At 34.1% G+C, this 17353-nt stretch overlaps 1 protein-coding gene across 4 annotated transcripts in view; it reads left to right on the top strand.

Moving 5' to 3' along the window:
• Nucleotides 1–2: 2 nt before the first annotated feature.
• Nucleotides 3–17353, top strand: part of LOC129245730 (protein sneaky) — a 29491-nt gene continuing 12140 nt past the window's right edge. For all 4 annotated transcript variants that reach the window (XM_054884075.1, XM_054884091.1, XM_054884101.1 and 1 more), the window contains exons 1-3: nucleotides 3–240; nucleotides 312–431; nucleotides 493–1117. In XM_054884075.1, coding sequence (XP_054740050.1) covers nucleotides 9–240; nucleotides 312–431; nucleotides 493–1117 — 977 coding nt within the window. In that variant the 5' untranslated portion in view covers nucleotides 3–8. The remainder of the gene's footprint in view (nucleotides 241–311; nucleotides 432–492; nucleotides 1118–17353) is intronic.

Genomic DNA, 17353 nt, shown 5'->3' on the forward strand with positions numbered 1-17353 from the left:
GTCTGAAAATGTTTTATTGTTTAAGAAAAAAAATTTGTTTATTGCTTGTTGAGAAATGTCGTCCGTTCTACTGTATATTGTTGAGTCCAAATCTCGAAAATTGGACAAAGACACGATACGTTTGCAGTTTTTTTGTTGGAGTTTGCGTAGCTACGGTCCTGTGGTGGTTACTTCTACTTAACTTGAATTTTTCTCTGAAAGCATCTATCGTAATATTAGCAGCAATGGACGCTTTAATTGGTAAGCACGATATTCGAAGAGTTTATATTATGTTTATTTGCACTGCGGCATGGCATACATTTTCAAAACAGGAATAGGCTTTTTATTCACTTCGAGTATAAAATGTATCAGCTTTTTAATACTGGCTGGAATGGCAGGCAAATCTGGAAGAAGTTATTTAAGAGCTTTGAGCTTCGCATTCATCATATCAGGTATTTAAAACAAAACATGTTTTTATATTTCACAATTTTGTTTCCATTCATACATTTTCAGGGCCTATAGCTAATTTGGCAGCAAATGGTGGAGAAGTTGTTCACGTATTTGCTTGTGCCACAACACTCACATATAACTTGACAAAGACCCGGTTGGATCTCATGACGAAACCATTTCAAAACACTTTAGCTGCTATGAAGGGTGATGTGGCTGATGTAGGAACGTCTTTTGAAAAAATAAGTGAAATCTTGGAACCAATGCGTGCAGAAGTAGAGGGAGCATACCTTGATCCAAATTATGTATTACCTCGTCGTAAAGTCGAAAATATGGAAGAGTATATACAAAGGACATATTCCAAAAAATTTGAAGACCGATGTAAAATGCAGCTAACAAGAGGCGAACAACGTTGTCGTGGAGCATTTGCTAAGGCCTATGTCGAATGTGAGATTAAATTACCCCGAATTGTTCGGACCTTGTTATGCTGGCCGTTCCAAGCCGATTTTATATGTGGTATGAATTTGTTGGGAAATCCGGACAATCTTTGTAATCCTAGTGAGGTACTGCCCAACAACTTCGGAGAAAGCTACGCTCAGTTGGATGACGCTGAAAAACTATTAAAGCAGAATGCCTCCGAAGTAGAAGTGAAATACAAAATTAAATCACCTGTACCACAAGCTGCTCAAAGGTAGTTGATTTTGATTTATTTGATTGGTAGCTATCTAGTTGCAGTGTACGCTCAGCATCAGGGACCGGAATCCTTATGGGCTTGATCTAAAATGAATATTTAATCATTATTTTGCAACTTTCAAATTTGCGATCTTTAATAATAAGTTTCTGAGTTCACCTCATCTTAACCCTTGTGTTTGCTCCGGGTAGTACCCGGGTGCCCATTGGCCCCCAAATGGTATTCCAAGCATTTAGATCACCGCACAGAATGAATTGGGAGGAGAAATTACAAAAGATGCGCGTGATTTCCACTGAGGAAAATTCTTGGGTGAGAGGAATGTACATGGTCATGGCTAAACTGCTAATGTTGAAATACTGGACTGAATTTGAACTAATTTGTTTGGAATATTTTTCCTAACAAGTATCGCTACTCCCTGTTTATTTGCAGTTATATGGTATAAGTTATGGATATAGCCTACATACATCTGGGGAGTATAAGGGTGTTGGCTATGAGAGAGGTGAGTTTCATTAACTCACGTCATTTCATCTCATGAAACGTATGCCACTGTGCTGCGGAACCTAAAACCGTGGAAATATTGACGATAGCCTGCTCAACCTAGTGTTATGTAATGCTATCTTTTATTTGTATGTTAAGATTGAAGCATACAACTATCAGCATTATGGAACGATTAAAATGAATCAAAAGAAGTTTCACTTTCGTAGCGCGGCCCCGGCGAAGTCTTTTTTATATATTTTTTTCAGTAACCACATATACGGGAGGCGTATTGTGTCAACCTGTTTTGGTGCATAACCTTCAATTTCATTAATATCCTTCTGCAAATCGCTTCTTCAGTCTCATTCTCGGAGTCTTCATTTAATCTAAACACTTCAATTTATTTGAGAAAGTTTCAAATTGCATCCGAAGCAGACGCAGGGGTAGAGCATTAAATTTTTAGCATCACTAATTATTAACTAGTGAAATTTTCCAGTAAACGATTATACTCATTAATAGTGGGCTTAAATTCTATTCCTTTATGAATTCAAATATGAATAGGTAATATTGGGAAATTGCTGTCAATAGAATAATGTGTGAATGGAATTTATGCTGTGTTAACAAATCCCTCCGAAATTCCGATCGTCCCCGATTGTTTTTTTGCTTATTTTTTTGTGGCATATGAACATACCATAATCTGTGCTTTGAATAATAATTGGCTGATTTGCGTGTCCTGCATGTTAAAAGGTTAAAAGCCCAAAATGAGTTAGCATGTTGAATTTAATTAGCAAATTTAAAGAATTTTATTTTTTAACGTTTTTAATATTTAGCTCTCTCATGAATTTTAATAATAGCACTTCCTCGTATTCTGAATAAGAAGAAGAACGGTCTCAGGCAGCGAACTTCTAAACTTAAATTGTTTATTGTTATTGTTTCATTTAACGATTTTATAAAATACGATCCCTTCACATTCCTTGGGATATTGTTAGTATTTGTAAATTTTCCGTTAAAATTATTTAGCAAAATCAATCCATTTTTTATTTCTGCATGAATTTCTAATACATTTTTATGCATTTTTCATTTTCTCAGTTTTCAGTTTCATCTTGTTTACATATTTTTAGTTATTTATTTCTCTACAGATGTTTTTAGGCCATAGTATTTGCTATTAAATTTTAATAAGTTTTCAAATATAACTTTCAAAATAGTGCAATTTTTACTTAAATGTTTAATTGTAATAGATTTACAAATGTCTTTTCCGGTTGAATATCTGCAAAATTTAGTGATTCTTGCAGAGAAGGAAACAGCATATTTTCTTCTCAAAACTTTACATATGTATTTATTTTGTGAGTTCTTTGAGATTATGTAACTATTTATTACAATATGTAAAATGTAATTTGGTAATATGTATTGCTCTATTAAAGCTCCATATTTCTTCTTTTATTGTCTCTACTTAAACTTATGTTTCTTCACTATTTTTTAATGTTTTTATTATTGTGTTACTTACTTGAGTAAGGTTTTTAATTATTTAAAAAATGTTCGTATTGATTGCAAATTGTTGAATTATTTTCTATTATTTCCTCAAATTTTTTATTGATAGCGACAAGGCCATCATGGTCAGTGTTCCCAGCAACCCATTTCGATGCTGATTCTATGAAATGTAATGATCGATTTCTTCTATTTGTACGTTTTATGTTGTTAATGGTGGCAGTTATTATTTTACCTTTTCTGCAATGTATGGATGTAAAGTGTGGGATGGTGGGGTATTTTTTATTGTGGTGAGTATTTATGTCTCCTGGGATGATCGAGTATTCGGTAAGGTTAATATCGTGTGGGATTCCTTATCAGACTATGAGTAGTCGAGTACTTCAAACGAACCGTAGCAAATTAAGTAGAGGGTTAAGGAATTTAGTCTTCTAAGAAGAAAAGAAAATATGAATGCGTTAGTTTTGTATACGGACTTTATGTACTATTTTCCTGATTCCATGGTTACTGTGGAGTGCCTGTTGTCTTTAACTATTTCTTCTTTGTACCTTTTTACGAGTTTGGTTCTTATTATTGGTTTATTCTGCCCAACAAAATTTTGTCTCTGGCTTTATAATCTGTAGTTTCTTGTCTATGGAAAATTATTTCAAATTTGTAATATACTAGCGTACCCTCGCCCGCTTCGCTAGACGATAAATTCAATGATTTGCTGAAAGAGAATAAAATTAATACGAAACAAAGCAAATTCTTTGATACAATTTCATTCGAACTTTATTGTAACACTTTTTGGTAGACAACGTTTTTGGTTTTTTCATCTTTCGCGTGAATAATAACGATGGTTTGCCAACTCGGGAGCAAGCTACATACAATTGTCCATGAGAAAAAATTGGGTATTCTAAATTAATACCGCACATTTGTAGAGACTGTCCTTGCGCCTTATTAATTCTCATAGCGAAGGCAAGGCGAATAGGGAACTGCAAACGTTTGAAATCGAATGGTAAATCCGCCGGAGTCAGTGGAATTCAGGGTATCAAAATGTCTTCTCCTTTGTACTTCCCTTTCAAAATTGTTGCTTCGATAACGTTACCCATTAGCTTCTTCACAGCGAGTCTGGTACCGTTGCAAAGTCGTGGCACACTAATGTTGCGCAGCATAATAATCGGTGCTCCAATTTTTAATCGTAAATTATGAGGTGGTAAGAATGGCAAATCGAGTGAGTTTAAGAATTCAGTTGGATAATTTACGACCTCATCTTGATCAGTAATAGTGTCCATTGACTTATACGCAACTATGTCACCAGGTATTTGATCTAAAATAGCTGAATTTATATCATTGACGTCCTTATTTTTCCCAGCTAAAATTGCTTTTTCGCTGAGTCAATCATGGTTTTTGTAATGTTGAACTATGTTTGGAAATACACTCTGTATCAATGCCTCTTTAGACTGTGCAAAAGTGCAGAAATTGTTAGGCAATGTTATCATTCCTGTTGTTTTTGAAAAAAGGTTTATTTTTTTTGGTTAAAAAGTTTTTTTTGAAGTTTTGAAAAACACTTCGCTCTAACAAATTTCTTCTCAGTTAATTGCTGAAAATTAAATAAAATTATTTTTTTTAATTTAACGTTTTCGAGAAAATTTTGTTCTTGAAAAAATTTCATACTTTTGTAAAAGTTTAAATTGATTTGTTAAAAAAGATTTTTTTCCGCTTTGAAAAACAACCCCTCGAAAAAATGTATTCTCTATTAATAGTGGAATATGAAATGCTTTGAAAACACATTTTTTTTTTTTTAAATTTGTTGCGTTTTCAGAAAATTTTGTTTTGAAAAAATTTCATACCCTTGAAAAAGTTTTATTTTATTTTATTTGTTTAAAATTTTTGAATTTTTTTTTTTATAATTTTAGAAAATACACCTCTTCGAAGAAATTTCTCTTATCTTTTTGAGGAAAATTTGGTTTTCAAAAAATTTCATGCTTTCGAAATTTTTTTATTTTACTTTATTTCTTCAAAATTTTTGAAAACAAACACCCCTTTGAAAAAATGTTTTCTATGTGTCATAGTGGTATTCCATTAACTTTTAGGATTATAGTCAAATACTTACAAATATCTACGCTTTCACAAATAGCAACAATAAACAAATTTCCTCAAAACCAAAAAATTTACTTTTTTTCTAAAAAAATTCTAAACAAACAACGTAATAAATTTAGAATTTTGTGTTCACGAAAAAACAATATTGTTCTTATTGTATTAACTGAAAACCAAAATGTTGCAAAAAATCAAAACAAAACTAAATTATTTTTTTGTGTTCATTTGGTCCATATGTTCCATAAAAAGTTGATATGGTAAATAATATGCAGGGTCTGATACACGCAAATTTCCATTGACCATTATAGTGACAAAATTATCGATCACCAATTCCAACAGGATTTCAAAATCAGAGTTGGAATGAGTTGTTGTGTGGTGTGCTTCTGAAAAAAATGAGAAATAAACAAAATAAATCTAAAAATTCGAATTCTAACTTTATCTTGTGTATGTTCTTATTACCTTTGAATTTTTCCAATGAAGCACCATTCATTTTAAATTTTCCAAGAATTTTTTTTATCATTTCGCGTTTCTTTCCTTTTTCATTCGATTCCAACATTTGTTCATATCCGAAAACATCGTTTGCAAACGCATTCATTTCCATATAGAATTGGTCAAAGAAAGCATTGCTCAATTGAATTGAAACATTATTTTCATAAATACTTAGGACCTTAACTAATGCACCTTGGTACATACCTAACGCAGATATTCATCGCGACCTTGACATCGATACTATTGATGAAACAATACAAAGCGCTAGCAGAAGACACATAAATAGACTATAAACGCATACAAATCCTATGATGAGAAGACTACCAAATAAAGAAAAATCTACCCAAAGTCGGCTTAACCGTCAAACACCAACAGATCTTGCAAAATCCTTGTAATCAATTGTCAACTAATCGTATATATCATTGTTTGTTAACCACTTGTTTTTAAATAATATGTATATATTTCTTCTAAATGAGCTTGGGGGCATTGGCCCTTCAATATCACTCTCATTCCATCTTTTTGTAAATCAAATTACTTATTGTCTAACGACAGGTGTAATATTTTATGGAAGAAATAAAAAAAAAAAAAAAATTTTCATTCGAATCATTTGAAATTTCTGTATACAATACATTTCTGTATCACAATACAAATACAAAAAATTCAAAAAAAGTTGTACACATAAAATGAATGTCGATTCGAAACTTACTTTAATCTAACAATCGAGCAAGTTTTGTTTTGGACAATATTTTGATTTTTTCTTTTTTTTATATGAAGAAAATATTTAAAAGAAATTTTTTTTTGCTAAAAACCTTCCCCTAGTGGATCCCTATAATATGAAAAAAGAACGAATAAAATTGGCCTCGTATCGGCCCAAAAAAATGCGGACAAACGAACATCATTTCATTTTTATATATATAGATGTACTGGTTGACATTTCTAATGAAGAATTAAGTTTTCTGAAGAGCTTTCGCTACTGTGTACAGTAATTGAATTTAAATTAGAAGTCGGTAGCCTTGAAAGGGAGCCAGCAACGATGCTCAATTGCCTGATTTGTAAAATTGTTCATGATTATGTTTTTCTAATTCTAAGAAAATACGTCTGCTGCCTTGGAGAGTACAGCTCCTAAAGCGTAATTGGAAGCGTTCGTGGTCAACTCAAAGCCTTTGGCAAAGTCTGGTTAGGGAAGTAAATTATCATCAGATGGCAAGCAATTTTTAATTTCTTTAAAGGTTGCTACTTGTACTGTTAAATTTACATAGCCTTGGCTAAAAGTATTAGACACCTCATTAATTACTGAATTTTTCGTTTTAAATGAAGTTTTAAGTGAAGTAGTGATATTTTATTAATAAATCAGTATAAATAAAAGGAATTAATGATAAAACCATTAAATTTTAGAAGGTCTACCCTTTGCTTTAATAACAGCGGCAATGCTCTGGGGCATTACGTTCTAAAATAACCCACATGTGGTCTATGCGGTTTAGATCTGGAGACTCTGCTGGCCGATCTAACAAAACAATGTTTCTCCAAAATAACGCATCGTGGTCGCTGATTTGTCAAAAAGAGCATTGTCTTGTTGGAATTGAACTGTATCTAAATTAGCGTCGCCGAAAATGCGCGTTAACCAGAGTAAAAGTGCAGTTTATAATACAAGGTGAAGTCCAAAATAAACAAGACTGGCGTCATAGAAATGTTATTTAATGAGTTAGTGCGTTGGAAGTTACATCCCTAGCTAACTTCCAGTGAAAGCTTGGTGACATTCGGTTCAGTGGAAGCGAAGTTATTGCGTCTAAAGTGTCAGTATGTTTGTATCATCGGTACAAAAATGGGTTTCGAACAAAGAGTTAATGGCCCCTATTATGAGCAACATTCGATCTTCGACTGTAGTCGAAAGTGCTGATCGAACGAATTTTCATTTGGTATTATGGTGCTCATTCGTTGAAGAATAGGACTATTGTGAATTTCGATCGCTCGACGCATTTACAATAGATAATTTTTTCTCAGCTGATACAGCAAATCAACATAAAAGACAACCCGATTGTGTTGAAATTCTTTGCTAACATTATTTTTAAAAGTTAAAAAAAGTAATTTATGTGAAAATGAGTACAACGGAGTTGTGGTTCGACGATTCATCGGACGATGAAAGATTAGTGGAACTAGCTAGAAGTAGAAAACAGTTGAGGGGTGCATCCAACCCCCTAGAAATGGCTTCCACTGAGTACGTTTAGAATTTTCAAAATGTGTTGACGTACTTAATATTACAGAAATTTCCTTATAGATTTTTAAAGAACTTTAGATTATCTAAAGAGGCGTTTACGAACCTACTGTCCAGTACAGAAAACCAGTTGCAGCAGTGCACCCGAGCCAAATCCATTCAAAATATTTTAAAGCTAGCCACAGTTCTGCGATTTTATGATCAGGGATCGTACCAAGTGAGTATTGGTAATGAAGGTATGCTAGGACTTGCTCAAGCCACTGTGTATGTTGTGCTATCGGAAATAATAGATGTCCTGGAAAATTATATTTGCCAAAGATGGATACAATTTAGTAGTACAGAGGCTGATCTACAACAAAGAAAAGCACATTTTTATAGCAAATACAGCATAAGAGATGAAATCTCTTGAACATTATAGAAAAATCTAAAAAGTATTAAGAAGAAACCTTTACGCCACAGTTTCTGTTTTATTTTTGTTATAAATTTTCTTTATTCAATTATTCGTCATTCGAAAAAAATATGTATTTCAGTTCCTCTACGTATTTCAGCCCATACCTGCCTAGGGAAAATAAAAATGTATTTCTATAAACATCACAAAAAAAAAAACCATTATTAACCTTAATCCATTTTGCTGCCGTTCTAACTGGTGGTCCCAAGCAATTCAACTCCGTTGTAAATTCCTCCCATTTTTTTGCTGCATGAACTTTGGTGCAAATCCCTTTTGCGAATTGTGGATTCTCTTCCATTAATGAAACTAGCCTTTCTAATTGCTGTTTGGAACTCACGACTTTCGACCTGCATAAAATTAGCAAAATTAGTATATATTTATTATTTTGTTACTATAAAACCATAAATAATCGAAAACAACTTACATTTTAACAAGTTTACCCACAATACGCAACACAGTCGAAAGCAAAATTGCATTCGACTCTAAATTCGGTATTCAACGAAAATTTCGACAGGGCTGCACCGCTCATAATACCAAATTGATATTCGATTTTCGATCTTCGACAACCAACGAATATCGAAGATCGAATGCAACTCATAATAGGGGCCAATATCAAATTTTGTTTTAAAATTGGTAAAACGTTTACCGAAACATTCGAATTGATGAAAAAAGTTTATGTCGATTGTCTATCTCGTGCCAGAGTTCATGAGTGGTTTACACGTTTCAGAGATGGTTGTGAGGACATAAATGACAATGAACATACGGGCCGCCCAAAATCAGTAATTACCGAAAACTCCATCGAAATTGTTCGTAAATTTGTCAAAAACTGAAATCATCGTTGAAATTCATGGAATCGGAGTTCAATATCTCCAAAACATCGAATTATCGCATTTTAAATGATCATTTGGGCTTCCGAAAGGTCTGTGCACATTTCATTCCGCACAAGTTAACTGAGGACCAAAAATTGCTCAGAATTCTACATTCGAAAAAACCGCATTAAAGAGGCGAGACAAGACGAGAACTTTCTTTACAACATTTTAACTGGTGATGAAACGTGGAGTTTCCAACATGAACCTTAAACTAAGCGTCAAAGTGACAAATGGAAGGATGCAGACGAGGCATCACCCAAAAAATCGCGCTTGAAGAAGTCAAAAATCAAGTTGATGCTCATTTGTTTTTACGATTCCAAGGGAATTGTCCACAAGTAGTTCGTGCCAACAGGCCAAACCGTGAATGCAATTTTCTATCCTAGCGTTTTGAAGCGATTTTTGCATCGAATTAACCCTGAATACCGTGAAGGAGGAACCTGATGATTAATGCATGATAATGCACCATCCCATCGATCCACTCTTGTGACTGATTTTTTGACTAGAAACCGCATTTTAACCATCAGTCACTCACCGTATTCGCATGATATGGCTCCTTGTGACTTCTACCTATTCGGAAAATTGCATTTGGCCATGGAAAGAAAAGTTTTGCGTCCGTAGAGGCCATCCCAAAGGTTTGTACCGATATCCTGAAGGACATTCTGATCAATAACCTGAAACACTCTTTCGAAAAGCTTTTAGATCGAGGCCAGAGGAGCCTATTTTGAATAAATAAACTCGAAGTTATCAGAACAAAGCTCCTGTCGTTTCTATTTTAGCTCAGTCTTATTTATTTTGGACTTCACCTTGTATATTTATGTACTTTTGACCCATCAGCAGTCATACATCCCCACATCATATTGCTTCCTCCCCTTGCTAATCAGCGGGTACCTCGCAATCTGGATGTTATTCCTCGGCAATCCGCCGCATCACGAATGTCACTCCTGGTGTTACAAATACCTGTAGGAAAAGAAAAAAGCCGTTTTATAAGATTTGGGTTATTTCCTCGGACTAGGGTAGGATGCTATGGTTGTTGATATTTTAAAATGATGTAAACTAACTCGAAGACCAAATCATCAAACCACAGAACATTTGATCAATCTTCCTCTATAAAATGTTGGTATCGGGGAGCCTATTTTAAAAGCTTTTTCTGAAAACCATGGTTTCTCTCCGATTCTTTTCAATTTCTTCCGACAGATCAGCTGCAAGGGCAGAGAGTATTTTTTACGATCCTTGGCAGACTCGCGTACACTAGTGAGGTGTTTTTCCTCAGTTTTTGATTTATTTGATACATTCGACTGCGCAGCGCGAACATCCCACCAAATTGGCAATCTCAACCTGATACTTTCCTTCCTCACTTAAAACTTGGATTCTCACTATTTCGTCGTAACAAAGTTGATTTTTTTTAGTTATTTCGATAAAAAGAAATTATTGACTATCAAATTTAAAATGCCAAAATATTTTAAGTATACTTTTAAAAATGACACTTTTTAGACTTTACACATCAAGTATGCCATGGCTTTTCCCATAATACAGTTTATTGTTGTAATCAAAGGTTAAACACACTAGTGACACATCTGCAGAAAGCAACGGTCACTTTGGTGGCCTCATTTGAAATTACTTTTATTTTAGTGGGTTTCCTAATACTTTTGGCTAAGGTCTTACTTTAGATTGATTTTTGTATATTCTTTCCAGTTTACCTATTAGTATTTCCGTGAGAGGTTTTGGAATTTGACCGTGTGCTTTTATAAATTTTGCGATAATGTTCAGTCATTCCCAAAAAGAAGGTTTCTGGTCCTTGGAAATTTATTATGGCGTGAGATACCGTAGTGTAGATACCATTTCAACTAATTATTATACCAATAAATTCCATTCCTTCTTTGATACATTCACATTTATCGAACTGTGCTTTTAAATGTAGTCTTTTGAGAGTGTCATGTGTGATCATCTTAAGATCATTAAAATGCTGTTCTTAACTTTCACTGAAAATAATTGTCATCGATATAGACGTAACATCGAACACCGATATGTTCTCTTTTCACATCGTTCCAGGTGCGTTGGACAATAGCATGCTCATTTCTTAAGCCGAACCTAGATTGGTTAGGATAGTGGTGATATCTGATTTAATTGCAGTAGTCGATTACTATAGGGAATTTTTTCAACTCTGAAGAATCTTCTTTTTCGACGTCGGAGGATTATTAGGACATTTGCATATAAGAATATTTGCATTTTTTGAGTAATGTAAAATAATAAAAAAAAAATAAATAATTGGCGCGTACACTTCTGTTAGGTGTTTGGCCGAGCTCCTCCTCCTATTTGTGGTGTGCGTCTTGGTGTTGTTCCACAAATGGAGGGACCTACAGTTTCAAGCCGACTCCGAACGGCAGATATTTTTATGAGGAGCTTTTTCATGGCAGAAATACACTCGGAGGTTTGCCATTGCCTGCCGAGGGGCGACCGCTATTAGAAAAATGTTTTTATTAATTTTGCTTTCACCGAGATTCGAACCAACGACCTCTCAGTGAATTCCGAATGGTGATCACGCACCAACCCATTCGGCTACGGCGGCCGAATAATAATAGTATTATATTTTTAACAAACCTTTTGGATGGCCTCTACCGACGCAAAATGTTTTCCTTTCATGGCCAAATGCAATTTTCCGAATGGATAGAAGTCACAGGGAGCCATATTAAGTGAACGCGGTCAAAATGTCAAAAAATGAGTCACAACAGTGGATCGATGAGATGGTGCATTATACAGCAATAAGCGCCAGCTTCCTCCTTCGCGATATTCAGGGGGAGTTCGACAAATCCGATGCAACAAATGCTTCAAAATGCCAAGATAGAAAAGCATCGACTCGATTTTTTACTTCTCCAAAAGCGATTTTTTGGATAGTGGCTCGTTTGGGGCCTTTCACTTGGCACTTTCACGCTTAGTTTCAGGTTCATGTTGGAAACACCACGTTTCACCACCAGTTACAATGTTGTAAAGGAGGTTTTCGTCTGTTCTCGCCTCTTAAATGAAGTCTTTCGAATGTTGAATTCTGAGCAATTTTTGGTCCTCAGTTAACTTGGCGGAATCAAACGTGCACAGACCTTCCGTAAGCCCAAATGATCAGTTAAAATGCGATAAATCGATGTTTTAGAGATAATCAACGCCGATTCCATGACTTTCAACTATGACTTCGGTTCCTTTTTCATAAATTCACGAATAATTTCGATGGAGTTTTTGGTGATTACTGATTTTGGACGACCCATAGTTCATTGTCATTTATGTCCTCACAACCACTCATGAACTCTGGCACGAGATAGTAAAAATGGCATCAAAAGTTTTTAATTTTTTTAAATTTAATTTAGTTTAGTTTTTAATAAGGTTTGTAATAAATTTTTTAGTTCAATGTAACTTTTTATTTTAAAACGAAAATATGTATGGCAGTGAGGATTTTAGTTTAAAAAATTGATGTTATCGCTAGAGGGCACTCCGTTTTTTTTATCAAATTCGCATTGATGTCTGTGCGAGGTGTCGTAGTATTCTACAAGATATTGCACCTTTTCATTGTTTCAGTACTATAAACCCTTTAAATTTTGTTAGAAAGCGGTATTATTTGAGAAAGTGGTCTTTTGTTAGCTTGGTTATTACTAAACCGCGCTGGTGTATTATTAAATTTGTGTGGTTTATTATTGAAGGTTTGCTGTCTTTAAACGCTTGGTTTTGTTGATATAGTAGCCTGTTCTGATAGAACATCGAAGGTATTGCAAATTAAACTAGAAACATTAGACTGTGTACTAACCAAAAAATCGGCGTGGAGCTTAGATTATAAAGTCCTCAAATATAATACAAGGTGGAGCAAAATTAATGTTCCTATTCGAACATTTATAATTTTTACAAATGGCGTTGTACGTCAATCATATTTTACACTTGTGAACTGCACAGCAGTATGTAAAGAGACAAACAATGGAGCGATAAAAGTCAAAATAAAGAAGTCTATCACTCAAAATAATTATTTTTATTTAGTAAAAAAAATTATTCAAAGACAAAGTTAATTTTGCGCCACCTTTTACTATTATAAGGCCAATGTACGAACATTAACATAATTCAGTCCAAAACGCTAAGAGCATTACGGTAAATATATATAGAGTCTTTCAAATACCTATGGTCAAAGCTGAAACATCGAAATCACAAAAATCCGTTGGTAAATACCTTCTGTAAAGCAGAGCCTAACCAGCCTTTGAAGGGCGACATTTGTCCAACAGGGTTCAATCACAGAACTTGAGCTAATAACGCATCAAACAGGATTTGAAATTTTATTTCTTATTGTTAGGCTTTATATATGTATAAGCAGATTAAATAAATAAATAATAATGTTTGAACGAGTGTTGCCTGCTAACTTTTTGTAGCAAAAGATTTCATTTCTAGGTTATTGAGTACTTTTCCTTAGAATTTGCTTTAAAATAAAAAGTAGCTTTCCCAAGAGAATATCACGGATTTATTAAGTAGCTCAAGATGAGTCGACCCAGGGGGGAAACCAGACATCTTAAAACATGGGCTGAAAAGTCACGGTCCTAACACTTAGATGGCACTAGTTTTATTGCATTCACCTCTTTTTCAGTTAGTAGTAACCTGCAAAAACAGCTGTCAATATATTCTATTCATTAGTTCGAGAGTTACTCTGCTAAGATTGTCGCTACGTTTGTCATTTTCAAAACAAGCGTTCAAGCGAAGCAATAGCTTGAAAAGAGTTATGGGGATGGTTTGCTGACTTCAAACGTTGTCGTAGAGACACCAATGATGCATGAGGCAGTGGACGTCCAAATGAGGCGATAACACCAGAAATCATTAAAAAAAACTACAAAATCGTTTTCAATGACGATTCAAGTGAAGTTGCGTGAGTTAGCTTACATCGTAAAGATATCGAAAGAACATATTGGCTTTAAATTTCATGAGCATTTGACTATAAGAAAGCTATAAAGTGAGTGTCGCGTTTACTCACTGTTGATCAAAGCAAGATCTTCTTGATGATCCTGAGTAGTGTTCGGCCATAATAAACCGGGATCTTTTCCGCCAGATGTGATTCCCAACGACTACTGGCTGTTCGCAGCCGGTAAGAAATTTAGCTCGAATGAAAAGGTTATCGCTGAAACTGAGGCATATTTTGAGGCAAAATATAAATCGTTCTACAAAAGTGGTATTGAAATGTTAGAGCGACGCTGGAATGATTGCGCTGTTCTTGATGGAAATTACGTTAATGAATAAAGCTAATTGTGAACAAAAACAAAACGTATTTTCATTTTTAGGCCCGGGACTTTTCAGCCCAAGTGTTATATATAAAAATATACAAATTGCCAACGACAGTGAGAAGCACGGAAAAAGTTACGAAAAAGATTTACAATTTTCTTCGGCTCTTTTTGGAAGCCGGGATCGTTGAAGTTTGAAAAAATCCATGATTACGTGTATTGTTTCTCCATGGTATGATTTCTTATTTTTATGTTTACTACGATATTTAGATACGTAGGAGTTTAAGTCAAACATGCATCAGTTGGCTTGAGAAGAGCCACAATCTCGGACAAAAAATATTTTGTACGTGGGGTGCTGGTACTGGCACTCCATTAAATAAAAGAACAGTATATCGTACAGCATATCATCTTATCCGTATCAACTTCTGCCGTGCGGCAATCCCAGAAAAAATCAGAAGCAATCTGTATATGGATATATGTATATTAGGGTGGTCCAAAAATGCATGGGAAAAAATTTATATTAAAATTTTTATGCTGCCGCCCCCCATAATGGTAAAGAATGAAAAATAAAAAGACCCGTATTTTTTTTTTTTAATCAGACCATATTTAATGGTGCCGCCGGGGCTTTGAAATATCCCATGTATTTTGCATGGGAAAAAAATACTTTTTCGTAGATTTCATGTAAAAACCTGGAAAATGAATATATTTTAACCGGATAACTCAGTTTCTCTTCATAATTGGTCAGGGAATAACAACCAATTATGAAATAATTAATTTTTTTTGTATTAACTATTTTCATAAAAGTAATATAAAATATTGTTTTTCGATTTTTTCTTAGATTTTCGTTTTATGGGGGCTTTTTGGGGTTCTATAAAAAATAGTTAATACAAAAAAAATAATTATTTCATAATTGGTTGTTATTCCCTGACCAATTATGAAGAGAAACTGAGTTATCCGGTTAAAATATATTCATTTTCCAGGTTTTTACATGAAATATACGAAAAAGTATTTTTTTCCCATGCAAAATACATGGGATATTTCAAAGCCCCGGCGGCACCATTAAATATGGTCTGATTAAAAAAAAAAAAATACGGGTCTTTTTATTTTTCATTCTTTACTATTTTGGGGGGCGGCAGCATACAAATTTTTTTTTGGACCACCCTAATGTATATGTATATACTAACAGATACAAGAATAGGTTATTTAAGAAAATTATGCTCACAACTAACAACTCTCTCTCTCTACGTTTGTATCTTTGTTCTCTCCTGCTAGATTTCATTACAAGAATCGAATTATCTGCTCGATTTTTGATAATTATTTAAACATTTGTAAAAAACCACTGATTACTTTATACATACAGATATGAAATTTTGTTTTGGTATCACTCTATCTTTTAATGTCATGTTTATGCAGGGCTGCTACTGGTAATAATTGTGTGCAGAGTACGTAATGGATATAAAAGTTTCCACCGCTTCATTTCATTTTATTTGTCAGTAATATCATCTTTATACAAGCTTCCAACTATGCCAAAAAATCTGATGGCTTGTAAAATTTGGCCATATCTAAGATTACCTGATTTTCAACACTTCGTTTTTCGTTTTTCGTATATCCTGTATTTCCTTATTTTATTACCACATTTATATCCACTCACTTTCTTATTTATCGCTGATTCAAAGATTTTAGTGGGAACTTTGCAGGCGATTTTTAAGAAACTTACCGATGAACTAGAGACTTAAAACGTTAATACTTACATGAATAATACCGGATTCAATTCAAAATTTAGCAATTTGTTTTAGTTTTCATCGAGCTTTATAAAATATACAGACACTTTTAGTTTCACACTTACTATAGATAAATCTATAGAGTTATGTTTAGACAAGACTAAAAAGTAGAAAAGAGACTCAACTAAAAACAAATTTTGTGTACCACGTTTCCATACATGGAGTAAAAAGTAGAAAATAATTTTTCCTAGACTCATAAAACCAGGTAAGCTTTGAATTTAAAATTTTAACAATAGTCCACCAATAAATACAAGATATCACGCCTGCCGTTGATATACATCCCCCCACATTACAGCCCGACCACCATGATTCACTGTCGAATTGTCGAATTCGGTATTACGTTTTCTCCAGACTCGAATCCTTCCATCCAATTGAAAAAAGTTGAACTCTCGTCGTTAAAAATGACGTTGATTGGGAAATCAAGTGGGTTATTTTTACATTCCTTTGCGCACTTTATTCTTTTATTTTTATTGGCTTTACTGATGAGTGGTTCCTTCGAGCCATTCGCGAGCTATATGCGGCACGTTTCAAGAACCTGCGAACTGTTTTATTAATCTCTTCAAGAACTTCTGCTACCACTTGCGATGATGTAATTTTTGGATTCTTTTTCATTTTTCTTATCACATGGCGTTCATCACTGAAGGCCAATTTGTGAGGTCTTCCAGTATGAGGTCGGCTCTTAAGATTTCTTTCCCCTTTAAAACGTTTTATTATGCTATAAATAGTAAAACTACTTCGATTCACCGTTTGACCGATTTCTGCACATGATTTGCCCTCATTATACATATGCAAAATTATTTTTCTTTCAACTTCAGTTGTGTCTGCTTGATTCGGACCCATGATGTACTAATAACGCGAAAGCAAGACTTGAAATAACCAAATAAGTTGAGTTTCAAATGATCATATTCATAACGGCACTTATTCGCTATATGCTTTGAATATGTGAGGAATCGTATGATTAAGCTTCCTTGATCCAAATGTGACTGCCAAATAAGCGGTAATTTCATTTAATTTCGTTTAATTTTCCTCGAATGTGATTGTGAAACATTCTTATGAAGAATGAGCAAATTCCATACTTGTAGCCGCAAAAGGCCTATACACTGATTTTTACTACCAATCTTGTTAACGTCCTTATGCGTTGATGATGGTTTATGCGTTACTTCTAACTAGA

Source organism: Anastrepha obliqua, chromosome 1 (genome assembly GCF_027943255.1).
Source record: "Anastrepha obliqua isolate idAnaObli1 chromosome 1, idAnaObli1_1.0, whole genome shotgun sequence".
Classification (NCBI taxonomy): domain Eukaryota; kingdom Metazoa; phylum Arthropoda; class Insecta; order Diptera; family Tephritidae; genus Anastrepha; species Anastrepha obliqua.